At 39.2% G+C, this 27971-nt stretch overlaps 1 protein-coding gene across 1 annotated transcript; it reads left to right on the top strand.

The window, feature by feature from the left end:
* Positions 1-4: 4 nt before the first annotated feature.
* Positions 5-27902, top strand: GLUD1 (glutamate dehydrogenase 1). The gene is made up of 13 exons (XM_068197241.1): positions 5-535; positions 12122-12202; positions 13048-13103; positions 13993-14056; positions 15693-15787; positions 19916-20095; positions 21581-21718; positions 22796-22933; positions 23061-23141; positions 23915-24038; positions 24894-24985; positions 26920-26982; positions 27592-27902. Exons 1-13 carry the CDS (start codon positions 94-96, stop codon positions 27709-27711), a joined length of 1674 nt encoding a protein of 557 aa, XP_068053342.1. The 5' UTR covers positions 5-93; the 3' UTR covers positions 27712-27902.
* Positions 27903-27971: the final 69 nt, after the last annotated feature.

Here is a 27971-nt window from a genome sequence, read left to right as displayed (position 1 = left end):
GCGTTTAAAGGCGGCGGCGGCGGCGCCCGGCCCCCGGCCCCTCCTGTGACAGCGGCGGCACCGCTCCGATCCGCGCTTCTGGCGGCCGCCGCCATGTACCGCTACTTGGGGGAGCTGCTGGCGTCCCGCCTGGCCGCCGGCTCGGTGCTGGCGGGCTCGGAGCCGGGCGGGCCGGCGGCGGCGGCGGCCGGGGGGGCAGTGGCGGCGGCGGCGGCGGCGTGGGGCGGCGGCCGGTGTCCGCGGCGGCACTACTGCGAGGCGGCGAAGAAGGAGGACGACCCCAACTTCTTCAAGATGGTGGAGGGGTTCTTCGATCGCGGCGCCAGCATCGTGGAGGACAAGCTGGTGGAGGGGCTGCGCACCCGCGAGGGCATGGAGGAGCGGCGCCACCGCGTCCGCGGCATCCTCCGCATCATCAAGCCCTGCAACCATGTGCTCAGCGTTTCCTTCCCCATCAAGCGTGACAATGGCGAGTGGGAGGTGATCGAGGGCTACCGGGCGCAGCACAGCCAGCACCGCACGCCCTGCAAGGGAGGTGAGACCCGCCGCCTCGCCGGGCCCGCGGAGGGCCGGGCCGCCCCGCCCCGCCGTGCCCCCGACCAGCCCCCCCTGTCCCGCCGCGCCCGCCGCCCGGCCGGCCAGCGAGGGCCGGCGGCTGCCTCGCTGTGCCACCCGAGGTATCCGATAGCCGAGCAAAGGCAGGCGCAGGGCGGTTCCTCCGCAGCCCTCCAGCGCTCCGCTGTCCCAGCCCCGCGGGTGACCCCCGGGCCAGCCCCGGTGCCGGGTGTCGCGGCCGCCGCTCGGGCCTTCGCCGCACCCACCGCCGGTCTGGCCCTAGGCATGGCGAAGAGATCCCCCGGCTGATTTTAACTCGATGTGACTCAGACCTCGGTAGTGTTTGTAGGGAAAGGGGGGAGCACCATCCTAGAAGTGCCTGCTCGAGTCGGGAGCTGGAGGAGCCACTGTCCCCTTACACAGCCGGCTGTGTTCGCACAGAAAACATCCGTAGAGAAAAATAACAAGTTTTAATAACAAGTTAACTGTGTTTCTAGTTACCGGCTGGATACATAGTTAGACAAAAGTGATTTTCTGGAGGTAGCTAGCTCTAGGTAGGCGAGACCAAAGCCATGCCGAGGGACTGAGAGGATGAATCCCACTGGAGCTGAGCAGAGCTGGGCTCTCATGGGATCGGCCGTGATCTCCGAGGAATTAGACTCCCCTTTTAGTCTGGGATAGATGGCATTTCCTTGAAAAACAAATACAGATGTCCTTCAGCATAACTTACTCAAGAGCTCTGATCTTTGTGGACATTTGAGTATTGGAAACCATTTCAGGTCTGTGACTCAAACCAGAGCTTCTGTAGTCTGTGAACAGATTTTTTTTTTTCAGTGTACATCAGCTTTATAGTAAATAATGATGATTACAGAAGCCAGTCAATTTCTTATAAATGAAGTCATCTAACTTCAAGACTAGATTAGGAAGGGTGTTCTTAGGTAAATGTGTTTGTGAGAATGAGTTCAGCTGGTGTATATATATGACATGAGAATCTCTCTCTGCAGCACAAATCCTGTGTCCTGTTAATGTGATTCCTAACATTCCAAAATCAAATATCTAGTGAGTGTCCTGTAACATGCTAAATTCTTACCCAAAAGAGGCTAACTCAACTTTTAGTTGTTTACTTGAAGCAAGAATTAGCATGAGATTTCAGCCAGCATGGGTGTGGCTGAAGTTTACTCTGTGAATCTACTGTTCTATGCCATTGCTATAATTTCTTTTAAAATACTGATGGATATCACACTGCTGTTGTTATCACTGCTTCAGTTAAGTTACTCTTTGCTGCTGCTTACAAAAATTCCTTTGCTGTACAGCCTGTGTTACCCTTAAGATCCTGCTTGCATAACAAAATGCAGTCCAGTGGCAAATGAAGTAATAAAATAATATTAATATATGATAGTTTCTGATATTTCCCATTAGTACTGCTCATAAGTGAAGGAACTAATGTTTACACAACAAATAATTATAAAATGCGCTGTACATGAACAAACCCCACCAACTGGGTGATTAGACACTGTCTGTTCTGATACCTACATTTCTAAATCCTCACCAGAATTTCTTGATTTTCGGTGGCATTTGTTATGCCTGTCGGCACTCACACTGAAGCAAACACTGGAGCACTTACAGGCAATTGAAAATGACAGCTAAAGAAAGTAGGAAGTCTCAGTAGTTTGTCCTTTTCTTCTTGTGCTGCTCCTCACCTCCTCTGAATTTAGGGAAGAAATTACAAATTATATTTCCTTTCCATTCTTAAGCACAGGGATCATGAATGGATTTCACCTTCTACCGCTCTCTAGGAACTTGCTCACTATCAGGTGACAGATATGAATTGGTAGTAAATTTAAATGGGATGCATGATAAGCAAAGATCGATTGCTTGAAACCCGCTATGAAAAAGGTGTGAGGAAGTAGAACATTTCTACTTTAATGACAAAGGAGTGGTAAAGATATTTCTGCATTTGTAATACATTTGATCCACCTGAAATGCACCAAAACCTTGAGCTTTTGTCCACAAGGGATTTTTGAACTAGAATCCTAGTACAGTCCACAGGGATAAAAGCACAAAGTCCAATGAAACACAACTCCAAACTCCATATAACAGTATGAAATGGGGAAAGTTGAAGTGAGTGTCTCACACACTGTGGACCCCAGAGTCCAATGCAGGTAGTTGGCACCATCAAGAGACAAACAGCAAGGGACATAAGGCCCCCTTTTAAAAGAAGGAGTTGACAAGTGGAAGGCTTGCAAAGACATTAGGAGGAACACACTTTCCACATCTTTTCATATGCAGAATTGTGACCTTTGTCTTTGTGCTTCCTGAAAAGTAAAATTTGGTAAAGGAAGGTTACCCATTCTGTTTGTTTGTTTTTGTTTTTTTTTTTTTGTGGGGGGTGTGTGTGTGTGTATTTGGTACTAAGAAAGAAATGGTGTTTAGTTACTGTTAGGTGATTGCTAGCAAGTGGGGATGCTTTGTCATGTCTATTGTTCTTTCAAGGAGCATTGTGCTATAAAAGCTCGTCTCTTATATTCTTGATGTTTACATAAACTGAAGGATAAGATATGCTGGTTAGAGAATATTAAATACTGTTTTGTATGCAGATTAGACAAATGATCAAAGTACACTTTAAGATTCAAGTAGGAAATGTAGGAGTACAAAAGGTTTTAGGTCTTTTAAAGGCTGTCCCCCTTTAGTTGTTCCTAATTTTTTCAGTACATTCATACCAAAATACTTAAGTAGTGGTTGTATGTTACTTCTCTATGCCTTTCTGTTTATAAGGGCATTTACAGATTTAACCACGAACTAATGAAGAATTTATACTGTAAATGAAATTTTAAAATCTTGATTCAAATGTCCTAAACTTGGAGGCAGCTGAATTACCCAAATAGTCTAAATAAACATTTAAATTACATGCTCTTTAGCAGCACCTTCTTATTTCTACTAAGCATTTGTAGTTAACAATATAACATTTAGATGATATTCCTTCTGTCAGAGATGTCTTCAATTTCTTTGCCTGCTCATTCTCTTATGGAGTGAAACCTCAATCCCCATGTAGTGGTCCAGCCCAAATGTGAAAACTGCCAGACTCTAAATGCAAGGTTTATCTTTATAAATCTCACCTGTGCATGCAAATGATGCCTGCTGGTATAAACCAGCAGTTCCTTGACTAGTAGCCTGTGCTGGCTTCTCTTTTGCCTGCAAAGTAGAAATACCTCAGTAGAGTGAATGCCATGAGAGGAGTGGTTTGAAAATACAGCTCCTGGGTGGATGGGTAACTGTAGCCTGATACAGCTGCATGAGGGCAAATCCAAGATCAGTCTTACATTTTTTATATAGGCTAACTTCTATACCTTGGTGAGAAACTTGACTGTTGTATTTCTATTCAAGAAGTACAATGCTCTTGATACCCTGTTTCTAACAATCAAAAGCATTGTTAAAAAAATAGGAAGTTATTTACAGGCTCTTCCTACTTTACTCTCTCCCCTCAAAGCACATGTCAGAACAGAAGTCAGCTTGGTTGTGTTGGACGCTGCTGTCACTACATAGCAGTGCAAGTGATTCTTCATTGGGTGAAGAAAGTGCTTTTCTGGAAAAGAAGCATGAGGTACTGAAATGTGCTTTCTTTTCAGTTTACAACTTTTGGTGGTTTTCCACCTTATTGAGAGAACCCAGAAATAACACTTCTTGTTGAATCTTGTGTTGCTTACCTACTTAATTGTTGTAGAAGTTAATCCTTAATTCTGCTTTGGGGCTTGCAAACTTGTGCAAGTTGAGAAGGTGGTGATTCTTTTTCTTAGCAGCGCTTCTCTGCTGTACTTTAGGAATCTTTACAGAACAGTCATGAATATCCCCATTTAAGTGGTAGGTCTTGCAGTATGTCCAGCATGCAAATCCAGGTTTTAAGGACTCAATTTTCTGCAATGTAACTGTTTAATTGAAAGGAGAAATCAGTTAGGTGCCTCCTCATCCCACTGAGAATATGGAATAAGCAGTTTTGTGTGTTGGAACTCAGGTTGCTTATGCTGTAAATGTATTTGTACAACTGGACTGATGCTGCCTGTTAGTTGGAGTAATGCTGTGGGTCACATCACTCTTTCCTTTGCTGATGTGGTGACTTGCATGCCAGTGGCCAGTACTAACAGGAAACCACAACTGCTCTTGTTCACTGCACTGACAGCTGCCTAAAGGAGTAAAACAAACCAAATAGGGTACAGGAAATGAGATGTCTGAATACAGATGACTTTGTTGGAAAGTACTTTGGCAGTTCCTACTTAAAATAATAAATTCTTCTAAATAATTTCATCAGGTTCTGTGAAAGGTGTAGAACTGGTTAAGCTACTTTTTATGTGGTTGCTGATGGCTATTTATCATTAATTGGTCAGTTTTAGAAAACAAAATGAACTTATTGAATTTTTACCTGCTGAGTAGTATGGAAGTGATTCTGTGTTTGTTAGGCAGCATTTACTAAAAGAATAATGCTGTTAAGTGGTTTCAAAACTTTTTCAAGCCTTTCCATGTAAACCAACTGTCCAGCAGGTCTGTTATAAATGAAACCAATTGACTCAGAGCCAGAAACAGCCTAACTTGTTTGTGCTCACCCAGATTGCTGTAACCAAGTCCCAGCTGCTTCCTCGGTTCAGAAAGGCTTTAAAACCATCCTCAGTTCTGGTCTAGATTTAGTATAACTTTCATTTACAGAGGAATTTTGAAAGCTGTGTCAAACATTACTTCTGAGTTCACTCTTTTATGTGAAGACAAATGAGTATTACTTTATTTGTTCAGTTGACTTGGAGGTGAATGAATTTGATTTCCTGTGTGGTGCTGCCTTGGCTGGTTAGTGGAAGGAGCTTTTGTGCACTACAAAACTTTCCTGTTGTCTGGTCTTGGCTGCATTTATTGTGCCTGTCAGGATTTATCCTTCTCACTTGGCTCATGAGTTCATATTAATGAGTTTCTTACTGCATAAGGTGACTTTTACTCATGCCAGCCTTGCCGCAGTTTTCCAATTGCAGAGGTCCAAGGCTGGCACTGATCTCAGTGCCCAGTCACAAAATATTCTCTGTTGCAGACACTATTGTGGTTAAAACAGTGTACTACCTGATGATGGAGACCTTACTTGCAAAAGAAAAACCTGTACGTGCATGACTTGGACCAGTACGTGTGCTGTCTCAACATTATTCCTTTTCTAAGAGGGTAAGGAGTAGTGCTATAAGGTATCTTGGAACCAGCAGAGCTGTTTATCTTGGGGTTGAATTAGTGGATTTGATTTTTTTAAATCATGCATGGGTGAAAGTTAAGACCTCCTGCTTTTGGCCCGGGGTCTTTCACGTAAGACATGGAAATGTACCCTATGGACCACGCAACAGATAGAACTATAGCATGGACCATCTGTAACCTGAAATAAACCTTGGAAACTGATCTAACGCCAAAGGAATGGGAGAGTTTTTTTTGGGGAAAAAAGGTAATTAGCCTAATTGTGATAACACTTGCAGTGTTACAGCTAAAGATTATACAAGTGCCTTACTTTCATAGAATCATTAAGACTGGAAAAGACCTCTAAGATTTGAGTCCAACCTTTGACCAATTTTTATAGGTTTCTATTCTCTTAGTGTAGCTTATCTAACTTCACAATTAGTGCAACAGTGGATATACATTTAAATTGCAAATTAAAAAATAAGGAAAGGAATGTGTGTCTTGTCTTTTACTGTCTTTTAATATGCTAGTTATAATGTGAACCATATCAGGTTTTTGTTTTTACCTTTGATATTCTTGTAAGAGGCTAGGCCTTGTTCTTTTGGCTGTGAATCTTTTTAGTCTCAGCTTTTTCATATAATCAGCTCATATAATTGCTGCAGTAGCCAGCTTTGTCCTTGATCTTAAATAGTTGTTTTCCCTTGCTACTGTTGGCTCTTTGTCTATTTATAGAGAGATCATACCCCTCTCAGCATTGGGCTTTCTACATAAACACGTGTTGGAGAGAGGAATCTCCTGTGTGATAGTCTCCCTCCTGTTCTCTGGGTGATCCTAGCAAACACTTCTTTGTTGCATGAATTGCAACAGCTCCATCTTGTTAGAAATTAGACTCTTTGGAAGAGCATGGAATTTGCCTGCCTCATGTCAGCACTGTGATGCCTTCTTGTTTTGTGGCTCCTGTGGCATTTGGACCAGCCAGGGCCAATGTGTGAGTTGTTTCCGCCCTCTGCGCACACCCTCCTGCACGTGGTAATAATAACATCTATGTGGAAGCAGTTTACTGTATCTCCCTGTTTCTGTCCTTGTTACTACAGTGTTGAGTGCACTTTAATGTGTCACCTAATCCTTTAGGTGGGGCTGAGGTAGTTCTGGAGGTGAGAGACTTTACTTCATAGCCAGATTCCAAGTGCATAAATTCACGTCCTATTTGCTTGCCTGGTAGTGCACTAGATTTGCTGTATTCACATTTAAAACACCAAGTCTTGTCAAGGCACCAGAGGTAGTTTTTGAATAGAGAAAATTCTTGGCTTTCCTCAGCATGGATTGAAATAAACATATATGTTTAAGCATATTTCAAGTGCAGCTTATTAAAAACATACAATAAGGGGTATACTGAAGTATTCTGTGTGGCTGAGTACCTTATGGTCACTTTATACATACTGGTGCTTAAAGCAGAACGGTGGTGTGTCTCTATAGGGGAATGTCTGTCCTGCCCCAGCTTTGTAGCTAGCTAGTGCTGTGTAGGAAGAGATAAATATTTTTATCTCCTCTCTTGGCAGTTAGTGAATTGAATTTAGGAATTAGTGGTTCTTGTTGCTGATTGGTGTACAGTGTTCTTGTTTTCCAGTACTGAATTACTCATCTTGCTTTGTTAGGTTTATCTGGATTTTTTTTGTCTTCAGTAATTACAAATTGGTCACTGAGCTGTTTACCACACTTTCCAAATGGTTAAATAAGGCTCAGCAATTTCCTTCTTGGGAAGGTTGGATTGTTTTTCTGAGTATAGAAAAATGTGTGTGTTCTGCAAGAGTTTAATTGCTTGGATGATAAGTCCCTACTGAGTTAAGTGTCAGTGAATACTGAGTTTGATGGTAGTACAATCACAACTGCACTTGTTTACTAACCAAACATGAAAATATACATAATCCAGAGTTAAAACATAAAGAACTAAGGCATTGCAGCAAGTGCTGGGACTGATGTATGGATTTTGTAGAATCCATAGGTGAGCATCTATACTGAAGCTCCTTTAGACTTAGACTCAAGCCTTTGGACAGGGTCAGGCAAGCTGCTAACCCACAGAGCTGCTGCAGAATCCAGTGTTGCTAACTGGGAGATTAACATGCCTGTAGTCAGTGCTAGGAACTTCCAGAGATCATGACATCTGTGTTGCCAAATGCTGTATGGGTAGTGTAGGACAGCTGCTGCTCTGGAAGGTTTCTTTTGATTATTAGCAAGCACTTTGCAAATAGAGGTGAGCAGAACAAATGCACTGTATTAACAGGAATTGTCATCTGTAAAGGACCCAAATTAGTTCCACAGTTCACAAGAACATGACAACCAGAAGAAAACACTGAAGTCAAAGCAGGACAAAACCCTTGGTTAGATATTAGTAATTTAGGCTGAGATGCAAATGTGTTCCAAGTTCTGGGGAACTTGAGAGACTTACTAAGATTTACAAGATATTTAGAACAGGAGGAGTAGTTTGCCTAGTGTTTTTCTTTGAACTGTTGCTATGGCAACTGTTTGGGGGTTTTTTGAGACTTTGACTACCTCATGCTTGTTAGTAGTGAGGGCACATGTAGGTACTGCCATTTAGGATCACTGCACAAGAAGCTCAGAAAATAGTGACACGAACTTCCCTAAATAGATTTGTAGGCGTACTAGAAAGGCAGTAGTCATCCTTGAAAAGTTGGTGGTTCTGTACACCACATTTTCTAAGGAAGCATAATAAACACACCATCACAGAACACACTGAGATCTGTACAATGTAAAATCTAGTAGGATGTATAACCAATTTTCTTGGAAATCAAGGTCTTTGCTATTTGTATGTTAGTACACCCCTTGCTATAAAATGATAAAATGATTAAAATGATAACTAACTGCTGTTACTATAGAATCCAAAGTAGCCTTGCTGATAAAGACTATTTTGATGTGAAGAGGTAACTGAGTGAAGTATAATATCTCCATAACAGAGATCATAAAAAAGAAGTTTTAAAAGCATGCACACTGCTGTGTAGTGATAAAGCCTTCTCCTTATACTGACCAATACTAAAAAATTAAATGAAAACATTTCCTCGTTTAGAAGCCTTTGTGCATAGAAAAACAAAGTTACTCTTAGCATACTGTTTAACTTCTTGGGGCGTGGTAGGGAAAGAGAATTCTCAACTGGAACAAGAATTCATATGTTTTCCAATGAAAAGTATTTTCCATGGCTGTGAGTCATACTGTAACTTGAGGCTTTCTTCAAACTATTTTTTGTAGTTTGCTGTAAAAGGCACAAGTTTCCAGAGACTTACTGAATGGGACTTGCCAGAGTTTAAAAAAATTGTAATCTTGCTACCTAACAGTGACTTTGTTTGCTGTTATGTGGTGAGAACCTTAAAAAAAAGCCAAAAAACCAAACCCAGTATTTTATCAGTGCATATGGTCCATTTTTAGACTTAGGCTATTGAATGCATAGTAACACTGCCAAAAGAGTCACACAAATGCATGGCAATACTCCTGCCAAATTAGGAAGCTGTCAAACTAAATTTCAATGATGTCCAAATAGAATAGAAATTAAGTAAGTCTTTTATCTTTGTGCATCTGCTTGCAGATGGAATGCACAGCATTCTCAGATGTCTGCTTCTCATCATTTGTAACAGCTTAGCACGAATAACTTCCCTGTCAAGAGGTGGCCCCCTGTAACTACAATTCCTGGAAAACAGGATTTGGCTGAATTGTGAAAAGGAATGAAATGTTAGCGCATCTTAAATGTTATGTGCTCCTGCCAGGGAAGGGAAAAATTCATCACACCTGTCAGAGAACTTGGGTTCACGTCCTGAACTTCACCTAATGAAAGATTTTACCACATAAACTAGAGAAGAGTGACCAGTAAAGTCAGCAGAATCCACTCTCAGAATTGACTAGTCTTCCACTTATAAAGATAAAGCCAGCAGTCAAGTCAAGCCATTTTAATTTCAACTGTTTAAAAGTCTGGAAAAGGAGTTAAACCTTATTCAGAAGTACGAAGTTGTCCAGAAAAGAACAGTTTTGACCTCAAGTCCAAAAGTTTTCTGTGTTCTGGTATGTGTACATGGCTGACAGATAGGCAGCTCAGTTGAAGGCCTGTCAGTACTTTGTTAGTTTTGTGGCTTTTTCCTTATTTACCTTCATATGAAAACATTTATTACATCAAAGTACGTTTGTGGTAATCCTTGACTGGAATACAAGGAACCAGAGATTTAACTGTTCTACATGCACTGGAGTGAATATGTGCATTAGCACTACTAGTTAAAGTGCTGCTTGTTTACTTCTTCAGATCCTGTCTTCTGTATGATTTGCAGTAGAGGCGTCCCTCTCTTTTTGTATTTTGCTTCTCTCTTTAAAGTGTTCAAGATAACTATCCCAAAAGTATTTAGTCTCCTTGCTGCTTTTCATATATCAATAAACAGCATTTTGTGTGCCTGCAGGAGTACATTTATAGCAAAACTGCTTTGTATACACAGCTTGGAAGTTTGAATAGGTATATGGGTTGAATAAATACACAGTGATCTAGTTCAGCTGGGGGTGGAGGGGCAGAGTTCACTTTTGGCCAACATAGGCAGTGACTCCAAACTTGGCTGGCTTGAGCAATACTCAGATGAGACCTGTCCCCAGAATACCTGCTCGACCAAGAAGGAATGGTTTCCTCAGGCAGGGCAGTCAGTGCCATAGGTGGTGCTCATTCTTGCTCAGAGCTTGACAGAAGGATAACTGCTCCTCTGAAGGATCAGAGTAAGACATATTAAAAAAAATCCAACACATTTGTGTTCTAACTTTGACTGGTCTTTTGGGCTCTGATAGGTTCTACTTAAATTTTGAATATTACTTCCCATGAGAAGGTTATTGAAAGCTCAGACTAACTCCTTGCAGCTAAGTCAGAAACTAGTTTGCTTTTGGAGACCACCCTTCCCCCATATAGACAATAAATTTAAATTCTGTTCTGCAGAGGCATGGTACTTTCTTTTACTGATTGAACTCACATAAGAAAACAGCACTTGGCCCTCAGCTTTATTTGAGCAGCACTTAGTTCCTTTGAAACTGGGATTGTTTCCAGAGCATTCAGGAATGGCTTTCATAGCAGCACAGTGCTTTAGTTTGGATAATGTATGCTGGCCTTTTTTCACTCCTGAGAACCTGAATATGGTCTTCTCTTTACATAATAGGAAATTTGTGGTGCCATGTTCTGGCATCTAAAGGACACTCTGTGCCTGCTACAAACCACCGTGCAACTTGGCAGAACCTACAGCCAAAGATTTGGGGAGTAAAGATGGGAATAATAAATTATTCATGGCTCTGTGGTATGCTTGGATAGAAACAAACATACAGCTGTAGGACCCTTTTGGTTGTGGCCACGTGACTTTGGGCACATGTTGATCTTAAACATCATATGTATTCTCCTCTAGTTCTCTGTATCTGCCCTGTCAGTTTGGTTAAATATTTCCTACTCTGTAGCTACCTTCCAGATACACGAATCTTAACTTTGAGTTCCATCAATTTATTGGATTTTTCCATTTTTCCGAAGACTGGTAAGAGTCAGACAGGTGAAATATCTCCTTACCTTTGTGTAACCATTTTTTTACTCAGCTTTGAGCTGCCTCGAATGCTAGGCTCACCCATTGTGCATCTGAGCTGCTGCCAGCACACAGCAAATTGAATTTGCATTTGTACCGTGTGTCAGCACACACTTGCAGCCCTGCTGAGCGACTTGGAGCAGGGAATGCAGGTGTGGGCTGGCTTCCACGTGGGTGTGGGATGGGTGGCCTGGTCTCACAAGCTCACTTTTGTAGGACTATTCCCTCAAAATGTTTTGAAAAAATTCGTACTAGCAGAGTGTTTTGTTGCTTTTTGTTTTGTGGCTGTGCCTAGCAGCCACAGCCTTAAAGCCAAGGCTTAGAACTTAACAGGAGCTTGCTCCATCAAAAAGACCTTGATTATAACCTGTAAGTTAAGTTATGTTCAGGAACAAAGTTAATCTTGTATATACAATGAATGAAGTCCAAAGCTAAAGATCTTGGGAATGCTGAAGAGCTTTATCAACCTCTCGAAAACTCTGTTCTTAGCCACCTGTCAGCTTGATTCATTTTCATCACAAGGAATATTCACTTTTTTCCCTCAGCCTGAGTGCTGCCATTAAGCTACTTCATAGAAAATTACTGAAGTAGTGAATTTCTGCTACATAAAAGACATTTAAGTAGGGGAACAGGGTCTTGCTTTTTACCTCTTAGAGTAAATAAGTTGATAAACAACCTACTTGCATGTTAAAGTTTGTCGGTGTAGAATTGCCCTTCCCAATTTATAAACACTTATGAAGGTGTTTAGTGAATTCCTGTTTTTTCTCATGTGTCTTTTGCAGGTATTCGTTATAGTATGGATGTTAGTGTGGATGAAGTGAAAGCCTTAGCATCTCTCATGACATACAAATGTGCTGTGGTTGGTAAGTGTTCATTTTTCAAGCAAGATTTCAATCTTCAGTTTCAATTAGTACTGATGTAATTATATAGAAAAACCAAACATGTAAAGGATTAAAATGAATTTCAGACACTAATTTCTAACTTAAATCTATAGCAAGGTAGGAAAAATCAATAGTGACCAAAGTAGTAATACGTATTCCCTCTGCTGTTACTGAAAATACTTTAATAAGGTTGCATTTTCATTTGAAAAGTCCAAATTCTGCTAACTACCCTCCCATAGAAGGTACTACATCTTGAACTCAAATTCAAGTATGACAAACTTGCACTGGGAGGGGACTCATTTTAGGGGGAACAGATGGAGGCTGTAAAGGATTCAGGCAGGGGAGCTGTGGAGAGCAAAGGATGAAATTCCTTTATGGGTTATAAAGAAGTATAACTTGTACACAGCTACTAAATTGTAGAGGAGTTTGGAGAGAATCTACATATTATGTCTAAGAAAAGAGAATACTTTCCCAATGTATACAGATGTGCTTAGGGTTCCCAATGTAAAATTTTTGAGCTAAACCAGTAAAATATAAGAGGTAAAACTTATTATTTCTACAAGTGTCAAGTACAAGAGATATTTAATTTAAGCATAGAAAATTTAAATAATGAACTTTTGACTTTTAAAGACCATTTTCAAAGTGCCTTGAAAGATCTCCCATTTTTATAAGAGTACCTAGATCAGATTATAATTTACACTTCAGAAGCTATAAACACAGCAAAACCAAAATCACCACTAAAATCTAAGATATAATTACACATCTTTCTCATGTGTTCTGCCTTTATTGTTGAAAAAGTAAAATTATTTTCCTTTGCATTCTTGTAGATGTGCCATTTGGTGGGGCAAAGGCTGGTGTCAAGATCAATCCCAAGAACTACACAGTAAGCTTAATCATAGATAAATATTTGAGTATCTGCAATACTGAAGCCAGCCAGTTAAAAATGCTCTTCTATGGGCATTACTGACCACTTAAAACCTCCTGTCACTTCTGCCTCTGTAAAGGCTGAATGTAGCCTGTGCATGCAATACGTAGGAAAAGAATTTTTAAAAGGTCTGTGTTTCAGAGGTGGAATACTTCAATTACTTAATTTATTATCTTTTTTCTGAAAATCAGGAGACTACAAATAATTTGGAACTTGGAAATTTTTTAAAGTTGATACTGTTAATAAAAGCTTAAATTAAGTTACTATTCAAAAAAAAGTTAATGTTTTTGCTTCTTTCGACTAATAGTTTTATGCTCCATTAAACCATTCTATGCAGTGTTCCAGTGTGAATAATAACTAACTTGGCTTATAAAAGGTTTACTGCAGCCTTGCTTTCTTGCCCTAATTGAAACAACTTGTACAGAAAGGAATACTAGAATACATAACAGATAATCTAAGCCCAAAGCTCCTGTAAGGATTTGTTTCAAGTCATTTGGCTCTGTTGATTACACAGCTGGCAGGGCCAGCTCTTGCTGTTGCTGGTTGTAAATCGCTCACACAGGATATCAGATTTGTTTGCTGGAAATCTCTACTGTGGGCACAAGTGGTTCTTCCTGTGCCATGCTCCCAACTTGTCATGGATCAGAATGTACAGAAAGAAAGCCCAATGTTTCTTGTACTGCCTGAATACCAATGGTCTGCTAGGGAGTGGCATATAAATTATATAAATTATGAATCATCCTTTCTTCTAAAAGAAGAGGGTGTTGGCTTATGCTTGGGCTAAGTTTGAGCAAATACTCATAAGCACTAATGATTTCTTCTGATATTTATTGCGTTTTCTCTATAGGACAATGAATTGGAAAAGATCACAAGAAGGTTTACCATGGAGCTGGCAAAAAAGGGCTTTATTGGTATGTTGGGTGGCTTTACTATTCAAATTTAGGAATCTGATTTATTGTGCATTGTTAGTGCCTGTTAGATGATATCCTTAAATAACAGTATTTTTGAGAGCTGTAAACAATTTGGATACAGAACTTTCAGCAAGAACCACAAAGAATTGAGTCATTGCATCCTAGTGCATTTTAAAGGAACTGTCTCTTAACTTTTTCTGGTGGCTGTTCTCTTATGAGAAACCACAAAAGCTGAGGTCATGGTATCCAAAATGAATCACATTTCTCTCAGAGTTAGATCATAAAATGGTGACCATATTTGTTGCAGTTTTAATCTCTAATAGCAAGCTCTTCACTGTTACTGTTTCCTGTAGTCTCAGTTGAGGCTTTTGGCAGGTATCTGAGGAAAGAGAGGAAGGAAATAGAAGATCCACCCCAGCAAAAGTTGATGGCTTCACCCATGGCAACCAGAGGCTGCAAGGGAAGCGTAGGCAAGAAGCATAAGAGCCTGTTGTAATAGAACCTCAGCTTCTGTAATGTCAGTAAGGGCTTCATTCACACTCATCCCTGAGCTGTTCTGGTAGCTTTGCTCTCTGGAGTTGCTGTCTGGACTCTCCTCTGCAGAAAGCTATTACCAGCTCAACTTTTAATTGAAGGGAGCAGCTTTACCCAGAGAAGGTTCTTACTCAAATGAATAATAAGGCATGTAATTAGTTTAAGGTCTGTCATGTATTCCTGATATCTAACTGCCTTGGGAATGTCTGTCCTTTTATCTGCATTTTCTTGCTCTTCAGCCAGAGTGTTTGTTGCTCTTCCAGACAGAGCATTTATCATCTAAATTAAGCTACTTTATAAACACACTTACTGATGTTACATGTGACTATGGTTTTACTATACACAATGCAAGTTATAGTGATAATCAGTTCTGTGACAATTAAAATGGTTTGATAAAAATATCTTCCTTTTTGGCTCTGGTTGGTGCTACACAACTTTCACAAACCTTTTAAAATTACTTAGGAAAAAATGTTGGGGCAGAGTTGCAAATAATATCCTGGTTAGCAAGTTTCTATGATCGTAAATAGTCTGGGGAAATACTATTTTTAGCTATCTACAAAAAACCAGATTTTTTTAACAGATGTGTGAGACTTCTTTTAAAGGTTTATTTCATCAAGAAAGAGAAATGAAACCTTTCTTGAAGTAAGCAGCAAAATCAAATGCATGTGCTACAGTGCAATGACTAGGTACAGCCTACCTTCAATATTTAAACTCACACAGGAACAGAAAGGAAATTCTTATGCAGAAGAATCCAATCAATATCACAGTACATAGAAATCATACCCAGATAGCGCCCTCCCTGCAAAATAAACCAAGCCACAATTGATGCACTATCTTGCTCTTCTTCTTGACAAAGTGGCCTTCACCTTTTATCAAATGGCTTATGTAAAGGTTGGGGGTTTTGATAATATTGTAGAAAGGTGTGATACAGCATCTAAAACTGCACTGAATCCAGAAGAATATGTTGCTTGCATAATAAACTGAGGATTAAACAGGAAAACAGTTCTTCTCTGCCAAGGCCTGCACAGTTCCCAAGGGAATAATGATTGACAATAACTATTTGTCTTTGATCCTTAAGAGCTGTTTTCACTGTTGCCAACAGGACCTGGTGTGGATGTGCCTGCTCCTGATATGAGCACAGGGGAGAGGGAGATGTCCTGGATTGCTGACACCTATGCCAGTACCATAGGACACTATGTAAGTCTTGAGCAGAGGCTTTCGAGCAGAAAAGCTGCCTAATCATATCAATTTGTTTACTTATTGGATCTAAAAATATTCTTGCAAACCGTGACAACCTCAGTGGTGTGAGGATTTTAGGGTGCAGCAAAGGAAAAATAGCTTTAAGGATAATATTCTTACACTAGCCTTAAAAGAAGCTTCTCTGATACAATACTGATTGCAACTGTTCAGCAAAAGAAAATATACTGTTTTTAAAGGTTTGTAGTCTAAAATTGGTTTCCATTTCTATAATTTTCCTCTGTTTTTCATTGGTACTGTAATTACTAATATAAAGTTGTTAACTGATAACTGAAATTACAAGTTTTATTAAATACATGCTGATGGTTTCGTTCATTCAAGAGACCATGCAAATTACATTCACACTATTAGTACAACTTAAAACTAAAAGTTTTAAGACTCTCTGCAATCTCCTAGAAGTAACAAGTTTCATTGTGGACTTCAGCAAATTCTTCAAAGTGTAAAGCAAAAGGACACGGACATAATTTGTAACCTAGGAGGCAATTAAAAAAAATTAAAGTTTTTAAAAATTACTTTTTAATGCTAGCCCTTGGTTTGGCATTTGTCCTTGTGTCAGTAGGGTTATTTGTACCTGTTAACCAAACAGGTCTGTTAACCAAACAGGTTCAAGGAAAAGTGTATTTTGGACAACTTATTTGTCAGTAGCTGTGAATTAGTGCGTTAATATGCTATTCTATTGCATGTTTGCCTCTCCCAGCTCCTCTTTCCTTGTACTTAGTGCAGTCCCTTCCAGCAGCTCCCCTGAGTACTGCAGGGCGTGTGCCTCGGGCATTAGTGCCACCCACCAGGTGCCTGGCTGTTCTCAGGCATCTCCTGGCACAAGACCTATCTGAGGCCTTGGACAGTAGGAGGTGGAGGGGCACAGGTTATTCTAAGTCAGAAATACAGTCTGAGGTATCTTACAGAAGAAAAAAAAGGCATGCTTGAGGAATCACCTGTGGCATGCTGATTAGTTAAGTCACTTTTGCACAAAGCTCTCTGTTAGGGATATCACTGTAAAACATTATTTGCTTTTTGCTATTCACATAGGTAAATATTTTAATTAAAACTTGATATCTGATAAAATGCCAAAGTTATGTCTTCAGAAGGACTTCAACATGAAGTATAGCAACTAGTTCCCTCAGTCAGAACTTAAAATTCCAACTTAGAGCAAAACTACTGCCTCAAAGCATTGAGTTTTAACATTTAACTCTTTGCACTAGAATGTGTATTTCACTGTGATACAACAGCACTGTGTTATTGAGACTGACAAGAAGGATCACAGCAAGTGACCTGCTTTAAGATTTGCTGTATTGAAGAGTTCTCATACAGTTTTATAGAAAAGCTCCATTTTTTAAAAAATTAAACTAAACCCTGATAGAGAAGTTTTCAAATGGATGAATTTCTTATTTTTACCATTTTATAAGCTCACCTTATTTTGTAGTCCTACACATTCTTATGATTCAAAGACAACAGAAACGAAAATAACTACTGAGGATTAAAACTGGAATTACGCTACAACAGCTTCTTTTTAGACTGCCTCTGTATGGCAGTAGCCTATTGAAAAATAAAAACACCCGAGAGGATTCAGGAACACTTTTCTGCAAAGTTAATTTAAAAATATAAATAAGGGGTGGGGGAGAATGTTACGTTTCCTTAATTTTGTTGGGTTGCTTGACTGTACTCGAGAGAATGGTAGCCACAGTGGAACTCCAGAGCTATTGTGGAAAATGACCAGGTAATGGAGAAGGAAAATGAGAATTCTGATAAGGCTATAAAAAGGGGAATAATCCATCAAAATCAGTTTCTACAGGAAGATATTTCAGATAACTATCTGGTTGGGACACCAAGAGCAAACTAAAGGTAATTAAGGAATACTAAAAAGAGAAAAGTGACCATGGGGAAAGGAAGGGAAGGGAACTAAGAGCAGAAAATGAGCAACGGACAAAAGTGAAACAAGCCATAATTCCAAACACAGATGGAAGCTGTGCAAGGGACTACATTCAGTGGAGTGGAAAGATAACTCTGGTGAGAGGGATTTATCTCAGATACAGACCTGATGGCTCTCTGCTTGCACACTGCACACAGCTGCGTTCAGGGAGTTTCAAGTGGGAAGGATAAATCAAATAACAGATAAAAGCAGATAAGGGAAGTTGCTCAAAACCTGCCATAGAGAGCAAGGAAGCTGGAGAGACAAGGAGAACATCATTGCAGGGGGGAAACGGGTAAAAAAGGAGCAAGGTTAGTGCCTGAACATCACCAACTAAGTTCATAAGCTACCAGTGCTGATATAGAAGTCTTTGATGCTAGCTATAAGCCATTTTTCAAGGTTCTCAGTAGAAGCCATGCTCATTGGTTTTCACCCTAGACATGTTGAAAGTTTTTGCTTATTGACTCGAAACCAAAGATTTTAGGACTTTGACATCAGCTGTGGCTTTTATATGTGACTTTAAGATGACCTGGATCTGCCCTCACTTCATGCTCTATTTTCTTGCCAAACCATGCAAGTTGTTAATAACTACCATGTTAACTGTTCCAGAAAATCCATCTGAAGTTTCTGGATCACTGAATAATATATGGCTGAAGTTTTTTACTAAATTAATCCTTCCTGCTCTTCTGTACTTCCTGACACAATCAACTAACTTTGGGTACACAGGAAAGGACTTTGATAAATACATTCATATGTATGGTGGGAAGCTGTATTTCTTCATGTATTTATAAAATATATTCCCTCTTTTATGAATGCACAAAGCCCAGAGCATAGTTTAAGACCATGTAACAGAATGAAAACATGAAGGTCCATCAAAACATCAGGCCAAATCGTTCCAAGAGAACACCCCTGCCAATGTTTGTTACAGTTGATATGCCACAAGAGGGAGCATACAGCTTATGGAGAGCAGCGAGCTGTGTTTTGGGAGGCTGAATTAGGAATTCTGTGGCAAGGCCAACATCACTTTTATTGTTCTTAAAGAGGCTTATATGTTAACTCACTATCATTTTCAAACAGTAAATACTTTTAGTCTTCATTATGGCTCTAGTCTCCTCAAGCCATTCTTCCTCCATTTACTTTTGTCTGCTCCTTTCCTTCCTCTCACCAAGCATCCTGCAGCACAGGCATGCAAATGCCTTTGGCACAAGGGATGGAGCGGAGGGAGCCTCCCAGTGAATGTGTGGCTGCTGGAATGGAAACCCATCCGGCTGCTGGCACACTCATTTCAGTGGAGTCTCTTTCATCCCTACTTTTTCACTTGTGCTGGAAGCCAAGCCACCGTGTGACTGTGCTCCCAGGGTGTGGGAGCATGGGAACCACTGGTGACAGAAGAGGGAGTTCCAATGTCTGGTTTGGAAGAATTTCTTTCATGTTATTAATTCCAATTGGAAAATCAGCTATGGTTTTAAATAGCTATTTTATCTTGGCTGACTATCTGGCATATAGAAAACTTAATTTTATTGCCTCCAAATTAAGAATAGAGGCTTGATTGTAAAGGCTGCTTTTCTGAATAAAAGTAGTAAATGCACAACTTTTCCCATATGACCTTCAAACTGCAGATTTCCTCTGAGAGCATCTCTGTATTCTGACTACAGACCTCATGCCTCGTTTTGTAATTGTAAAATAACTGAATTTGTTATAAAGGAACATTAAACACTGTTTAAAGATGATTAAAAGCCAGTTCAAGGATATGTCTGGGCCCTTAAAAAATTAAGACATGAAAAGTAGTGATGTGAAGAAATTGTGGCTGTAAATAGGAGCTGACTTTGAGAAACATTCCTGAAAGCTTTTTGATTTGTCTTCTTGTGGATGTCACCATGATACACAGACTGAAGTTAACACACACACTTAGAGGTAACAAAAAATCACAGACCATATCCACTATTGCATTACACAACTTTCCTGACAGAATATTCTGAGGTGTTCACATAAAGTGAGGAAGGAAATCATCTTTAAAAACTAAATTCATTTAAGCTATATCATGTTCTAACTCTTAAAATCTCTCTTTTCCTGTATGTCAAAAGTGTACAGAACTTCTTGTTCCAGCTGTTTTTTGATTGATTAAGTCCATGTCTCACAAGTCCTTTGCTGTTTTACAGGATATTAATGCACATGCATGTGTAACTGGTAAACCCATCAGCCAGGGTGGGATCCATGGACGTATATCTGCAACTGGCCGTGGTGTCTTCCATGGAATTGAAAATTTCATCAATGAAGCCTCATATATGAGCTTATTAGGAATGACTCCAGGATTTGGAGATAAAACATTTGCTGTTCAGGTAATTTTTTTCCTTAGACAGTAGGAAAAGAAGTAGTACATAGACTTTGAGTAGAGCTGTTTTTAGAACAGGGTGTAGCCCTTAAAAACTGAGAGCTTTAAAACTTCCAAGTTAACCTTTACTCTTAAACTTTAGAAACATTTTTCAAGCAACGTTGGTGTCCTTTATTTTGGACTGGTTTTTATAAACTGAACTTTCAATTGCATTCTACAGGCACAAAGGCAAATCTCTATAGTCTTTATGATCTTGTAAACTACAAACACCAAAATGAAATACTATTACATGAGGTCTTTAAGCACACTTTTCAGTGAGGTGTGACACTGGTTTTACCTACATAAAATTTCCTGCAATGTTTTACAATAAGAAATTTAAGAAGAGGAGGAATTGAGGGTTCCATTACAGAATAAGCAGTTGGAAAAATAGAAACTAAGACCTAATCCTAAATTTGTAGGGTTGAATGTACCTTTTTGGGGTTCCTAAGATTTGGAGATTTATGTAGTTGAATTTTGAAAGTGTAGTCAGTAGTATGCATTATCGTTCCAAAAATTTCAAAGAGAGGAAACTTGTTCAACTTTAAACTCTATGTTAAATGGAGCGTTTGAGGAACTGATTTGTTTTGTTGCTTTCAAAAGTGCTTGTTAGAAAAGAAACAGCAGAGGAATTGTAACCTCTAAGTTGTCCTCTAATTAACCTTGGTCTGCAACAAACATCTCTGCCCTGCACAGGCCCAGCAGCACACTCCTCTCCCTGCACTTTGGCATTTTCATGCCTGGCAGAGGACTAACCAACAGGCCCTTAAGCAAAACGTAGACTGAAAACATGGTCGTAAGAAAAGCAGAAAAATCTCATAGGAAAATGAACCTAGAGCATTTCAAAGAGACCTAAAGCATGACAGACTCTTCTATCAAAGTTTGCTTCTTATACATAAGCAAAAATGCCATATATAATTGAAGCTGTGTTATACAGGAATTTATTTAGCTTTTTTTTTTTCAGTACAGAATTGTATAACAAACTTTCAACAATGATCATATGACTTTTTGTCTGCTATGTGTCTTCTTTTACTTCCAGAACATCAGCATTCTGGAAGTAAAGGAACTTAATGGCCTGGAATTAAGTCAGTAGTCATACAAAAACCCATTATCCCTTTAAGAGGGTGCCAGTCATAAAGTGGTTACACAAAATGTTCCCAGGTTGATAAGCATCATAGTTTTGACACCTTCATAGTAGCATTACCCCTTCCTTTCTATATTTCCAGTATAAAACACTTATCACAACTGTGATAACTGGCTACAGTGCATAATTTCTGCAGTGATATTCAGATAAGACTAGAAGGTATGGAGATATCTTCCATCTTGCCTATGCACATCATCTAATGCCAAGATATGCCAATAGATGAAGAACAATTTAAAACTGTATTAGCCCTAGCAGTAAGCATCATTTGAACTGGAGGATTAACTACTTTTCCCTTTCTCTTTCCACCTTCAGGGATTTGGTAATGTGGGCTTGCATTCTATGAGATACTTGCATCGTTTTGGTGCAAAATGCGTCGCTGTTGGAGAGTTTAATGGTTCCATCTGGAATCCTGATGGGATTGACCCAAAGGAACTAGAAGATTTCAAATTGGTATGAAATTTAGCTAAGCAGAAAGAGTTTCATTTTTGTCAGCTTTGCAAGTACATAGAACGACTGATGACTGTAAACTGGTGTTGGGATATTTAAAGCAGGCTGCAGACAGTCCTAACAAAATGGCTTAGAAATATTGATTCTTCTTACTTTCCTTCTTATCCCCAACAAGAATGCAAATACAGGTGGTACCTTTTTTACCCTTTGACCTGACTCTCAAAAAAATGTGTGTATGAAAACATTGTGTGTATGAAATTTCTGAAAACAATTACTTTATTTTCAGAACTGGAATTATTATATTGCCTTACTTATGCCTAAACTAGAAAGGATGTCTTAAGGAACCAGGGCAAGGAGTTCCTGAGGGATTCCTGACTGAGAATCACAAGCATATGGTCATTTAAGATGTACAAAGTGTACTTTTGCTGTTTCTTACCTACTGGATGTTTCTGAAAGAATGAAAACCTGCCTAGCAGTGTGAATTGAGTGTGTAGTTTATAATGAAAACTGGATGTGGTCTTTTTATTTCAGTTTCCAAGAGAAGCAGACTTGCAGGGAGAGTTCACAGGCACTAAAATACAATTTTCTACTTAAAGCTTCTTAGGGGCTCATTTTATGTGTCTTCTTGTATATAGGGAATATTTGAATTTCTTTATCACCCTCTTTCTCAAAAGAATGTAGATTCTATCACTAAACAAAGGCTATCATTGTAGTACTGAATTTTAAAAACCATTTGAATCTGTGATGCAACTTATTCTCAGTGTAGCAGAGTAGTCAGCTATTTTGGTTGTTTGAAAACTATTTTAAGAGCTCAGAGGGACTTCTTTTAAATATATATTCCAGAACCCAAATGTTTATCAGTGTCTTTATGCAAAGAGAAGTTATGTTTCGGTCTTGGGAACTTTGTTCCTGAAGCTTTGTAGCTTGCTTTTTATGTTTAAGTAAGGATAGGAATTTCATAATGTGCTATCTCTCCAGTACTCTTGCTTCTCCTTTTTCTCACTCTGAAATTTAGAAGGGAAGAAACTGGTATGAGTGCACAACACACTAAAAGCACTGTGGTTTGTTTTCTTCACACAGCAACACGGGACAATCATGGGCTTCCCTAAAGCAAAGCCACTTGAGGGCAGCATTCTGGAAACAGACTGTGACATTCTCATCCCTGCTGCCAGCGAGAAGCAGTTGACAAAGGCCAATGCACACAAGGTTAAAGCAAAAGTAAGTCAAAGAGTTCAAATGGAAATGAAAACCAGAGATGGTCTGTTTAAATACTAATATTCAATAATCAGCATGAACAAACCCAAATCTATACCTCCGAGTTACTCTGTGCTGTGATTTCTTTCAGATTATTGCTGAAGGTGCCAATGGGCCTACAACTCCTGAAGCTGACAAAATCTTCTTGGAGCGGAATATCATGGTTATCCCTGTAAGGTTCTATCATGACCTTTGATTTTCATTTCAAAGGAACATTTTTGTGAAGAGTACAAGACCCTAGTTATTGAAGGTTTTTATTAATAGCCATTCATTCTCTAAGAGTGTTTTTTAATAACTGATCTCTAGGAAATGGGTGTCAATGTTGCTGAATAATTATAATATTTATTAAAGACCTCGCTACAACTGTAAATGACTAAAGAAAATTATTGTTAGCTGACATTTGCTCAATCAAAAAGTGCACTAAACACAGGAAGAAGGAAGAGTAAATATTCTGGCCAGTTTGTAGACATGGTGTGTCTGGGTGATGCTCTGAAAGAACTGTGTACTGCAGACTGTATAGAGTATATGTAGTGATAGCTTGAAATAATAAGACCTATCCAGCTAGAATGACAATTTTTTCACAGAGAAAGGGTGTCCTGATCAACTGACCTTGCTAGATAGAGTAGATTATCTTCAGCCTTTACTCACTGAGATGGCCCAAGAATGCTCTAATTTTCTTAAACACTTCTGCTAAAATAGAAGCAAGCAGTCTGTCAAGCACACCTGAAATTGATGTGTTTTAAAGTCAAGTCCTGTTTTAAATCAGTAGAAGTAATTCCTAAACTGAAGAAAAGGGTGTTGTCCTTTAAGAGTAAGAACTGGATTGTCTTCTGTACCGCAGTTTAAAGTAGTGCCTTGGACATAATACTGCTTACTTTTGCAGAACATGATAGCACTGTCTATGTCACATGGTCACAATTCAAAATATTTATTCTTTCTGTGTAGGATCTTTACCTGAATGCTGGTGGTGTAACAGTATCCTACTTTGAATGGCTGAAAAACTTGAACCACGTCAGTTATGGCCGTCTGACTTTCAAATATGAAAGAGATTCAAACTACCACTTGCTCAGTAAGTGCTCACTTCTGCTTCCACACACTGTTTAATTAATAGACTGGACTAGCAAACACCAAATGTGGGAGAAATGGAAAAGAACTCTTTCAAATTCACCACAATTCCCCAGAAGTCTGTAATTGCTGCTTACTAAAGAATAGAAAAGGTTTCATAGGCTAACTGACCTGCAACTCTAATGATTTAAGTTAAATACATACTTTTCTGGTTATCTTTAAATTCTTTCTTCAGTTTTGTAAAATTTCACTTGAGTGAAATATTTATTATTTCTTAATAAATGACTTTCAGCTGTACACTTGGTATTTAGGAAGCACTCAAATGAAGTTCAAGTGGGTGCCATTGTTCTGCATATACAACCATAAAGGATTTCTATAAAGGCCAATAATATAATAGAGACAGGCACTGGGAAAACCTGCTTATGGCTCACAGCTCCACTTTCTGGGAAACAATAACAATTACGTGATGAGAGGAAGCTCAGTGGAGAAGAACTGGAGGATGTTGCTCTATTTTAAACAAAACTCTGCAGAAAACATGAGAATCTTGAGACACTGGACTTGACAAAACATACACCTGTACAGTTTTTAATATAACAATTTCTCATAAATTATACATGGTAAGGTGTTTTCTAAAGTAGTTGAGAGTTATGGCAATTCTCATTTAAATCCCTTTCTTAACTTAGAGATTGTGCTGTCTCAAATGCTCTGTTGCCATTTAGGAATTACAGAATTTCAAGAACTAAGATGAAATCAATATCAATGAAAATACCAAGGCACTGCTCATGTCCTAAGGAAAAAAAAAAATCCTAAAATTTCACATTTGTCAGTTATCTTGCATCTACTTTTTTTTTTTTCCTAGTGTCTGTCCAGGAAAGCTTGGAGAGAAAATTTGGGAAACATGGGGGAACTATTCCAGTTGTGCCTACAGCAGAATTTCAAGACAGGATATCGGTTAGTAGTTGCTGCTGTTTTTTTTACTGTTAGGGGAGGTGTACTCTGATATTATAACTGAAATCTAAATTTTACTGTTGTAGCTATCATGGAGCACTTTCCCCCAAGCAAAGCATTAGTATATGATTAGCCTGATGGCCAAACAAAGCGAGCAAATGATCTGAAATGCTTCAGAATATTGGAAATAAGCTATTTTTGATTTCTTTTACTTCAGTCCATGCAAAATACCTTCAATATAGTAAAAAAGCTACAGTTTTAATACAGATGCTTTTTGTATTTTGGAGCTTTTGTTGATATAGTTTGCCTGGTTTTCCAAAAAAACTTTGAACAAGATACCACATCACAGACAGTTTGATGTTTCTGTAACTCCAGAATAAAAACTGAGTGAAAAACTGTAGCTTGTTCCTTTAAGAGTGAATCAACAGGCAAAGAAATGTCAGGTAAAATCCATTGCTATCTGTTGTGTAGCAATACATGGTGGGGAGATTTCTACATGAAGTGATGGGTTGTGAGCTCATCCGTTTGTATTCAAAAGGAGATTTTGGAGGTGGTGACAAAATACAAGCCTAGAAATCCATAGGAAACAATAAGCAAATCCAGCATTAGAAATTGTTCTGAAGGGGTAAGACTAACTAATGATGCCACCATATGAATTCAGAGTGTGCTGCCTTCTGAATACTGTGTGCAGGTTAGGTCTCTGCATCTTCAAACACTGGAAGGGTGGAAAAAGTTCAGAGCAAGATCACAAGGATAGATAAAAGTACAGGAGCTTCTCTGGCATGGAACAATAGACCTACCTAGGTCCTACTAGCCTGAACGAGGCCTGAGGTGGAGACAGTGATCTGTAGAATGAGGGACATGGAAAGAGGTGGGTAAGGATAGATTGTTCACTGCAGGGAATGGTGGAAGAGAGTGAGATGTGTTCCAACAAAACCAGCACACTGAGGTGTAGAAAGAAGAATAAGGGGGTGGTTCTTAGCAGAGCAGACAGTTCAGGTGTGCAATACTCTGCCAAGGGATACATGGAAACTAAAAGCATCAGTTGGTTTTGTTTTTAAACTCTAATTCAGAAAGAGGCAGGACAAATGAGGAGGGGAAAAAAGTCCAGCAAGTTGGGAAAACATTAAACCATACTTCCTCAGGAAGAAATCAGGGGAAGTGCATCTAAACTTGGACTACAGCCAGATAGCAATTGACTTCAGCCTGATCCAGAATGGTGCATGTTATGCACGTTAGGCTGTATGAGTAGCCCGTGTGACGGGTTCTGTGGCTTAAAGCATATGCTCGATCTCTTTAACACAAGCCATAGAAACTGGCTTAGTGCTTTCTGCTTCCAGGCCAAATTGGTATTTGAGAGAAAGCAAGTATTTTGTGGACCCAGATGTCAAATTATTAGTAAATTACAGCAATTGGGATGATAGAACATTAAACCTGTAATGAATCATCCTGACTTTTCAACTGCTTATTGTTCTATGTATTCAAATTTTAATGAGAATAAAGGTGTGGTATTGCTAAGGGCTAATGTAAAGTGGAGTACATGCATTTGGGATCTATGCCCTTCCTAAAACCTGTCTTCAAAACAATTCAATTGGTTGTTGACTCTTGGAAACTTTTTTGTTTAATATTTACTGTGTGGTCTGAAGGCTGAAAACAGTAATTACTACATCAATAGACAATGGTAGCATCATGCATCTAGAAGTTAAGCCCATAAAAGTCTTCAGTGCTTGCATCTGAGGTTTTAGAATTGAACTGACCATAACTGACTCTTCACATAACACAGTAAAGGCTATTTAGATTCTCCACCCATCATTAGAAGAGAACGAGTGAGCAAGCTTCAGTAATTAAGGGAATCCAACATGTCATTGTCCCCAGCACACAATGAGGACCTTTTTGTGTCTTGGATTAAACCTTGATTTTATTCTTTGTTGTTACAGGGTGCATCTGAGAAAGACATTGTGCACTCTGGGCTAGCTTACACGATGGAACGTTCTGCCCGGGTAAATATTGCATAACTCTATATACTTATATGCAGGAAAACTCACATGACTTTGGGACAGTTTTTGAATAGGTTGTACAGAATTTCTTTGCAATTAAAGGAGAAGATAAATAGTACATGATTAATGAAAGTCACTTAGAGTATGAAGAATTTCTGCTCTGTGCCATCACAGCCAACTTTAACTGGGTATAATAAACATTATTCTCACAGAAGCTGTAGTAAGTAGAAACTTTAGTTGTCCTCTTGTACCTGGCTAATCTGGGACAGGTACATAAGAGTGCTTTAGTTCACCATTAGCAGTTTTAGATTAATTCCTCTATGCTGTATGTTTAATTAGTGGGACAAAGGCTACTTGAAACATCTCATCTGTCCCTATCAGTGTTAGACTTGAAAAGGGGTGATATAGTGACCTGGGAAAGATATCCTTCCCTTTCAGTTCTCACTTGTAGGGGGAATCAAGAAATTTCAGAATTGATCCATAAAGAATCAGAGCTCTGATACCAATCTAGCAGCTCCTTACTTTTTACTCCTTACTTGGATCCTACAAGCAAAATTGTTGAGCTCCTATGGAGAAACCTGCAGAAACTACATGTAACCTTTTCTGTTTCAGCAAATCATGCGTACTGCCATGACATACAACCTGGGTCTGGACCTGAGAACAGCTGCCTATGTCAATGCAATTGAGAAAGTCTTCAAAGTGTACAATGAGGCTGGTTTGACCTTTACATAAACAGGCCATGACCGCTCCTTGTTGTATCCCACCCCTCGCTGTTAATGTACCCTCTTCTTGAGAAAGCTTATCACGAGTTTACATGTAACCACAAAATTTTCTTTTCTTCTGACATTATAGTGGATTCTATTCTCAATTAGTTTCAGTTCCAAACTAGTCTTTTTTACAATAAAAATCCATGGATTAGGAAATTGTATACAAGTATGTATCTGAAGATAACAGTTCATCTGCACTTGTGGGGGCCATTCTGGGTGTTTCGC

The sequence above is a fragment of the Anomalospiza imberbis genome, chromosome 8 (assembly GCF_031753505.1).
Source record: "Anomalospiza imberbis isolate Cuckoo-Finch-1a 21T00152 chromosome 8, ASM3175350v1, whole genome shotgun sequence".
Classification (NCBI taxonomy): Eukaryota; Metazoa; Chordata; class Aves; order Passeriformes; family Viduidae; genus Anomalospiza; species Anomalospiza imberbis.
The sequence above is the reverse complement of the archived record's forward strand: the minus strand, read 5'-3'. Positions and strand labels throughout refer to the sequence as shown.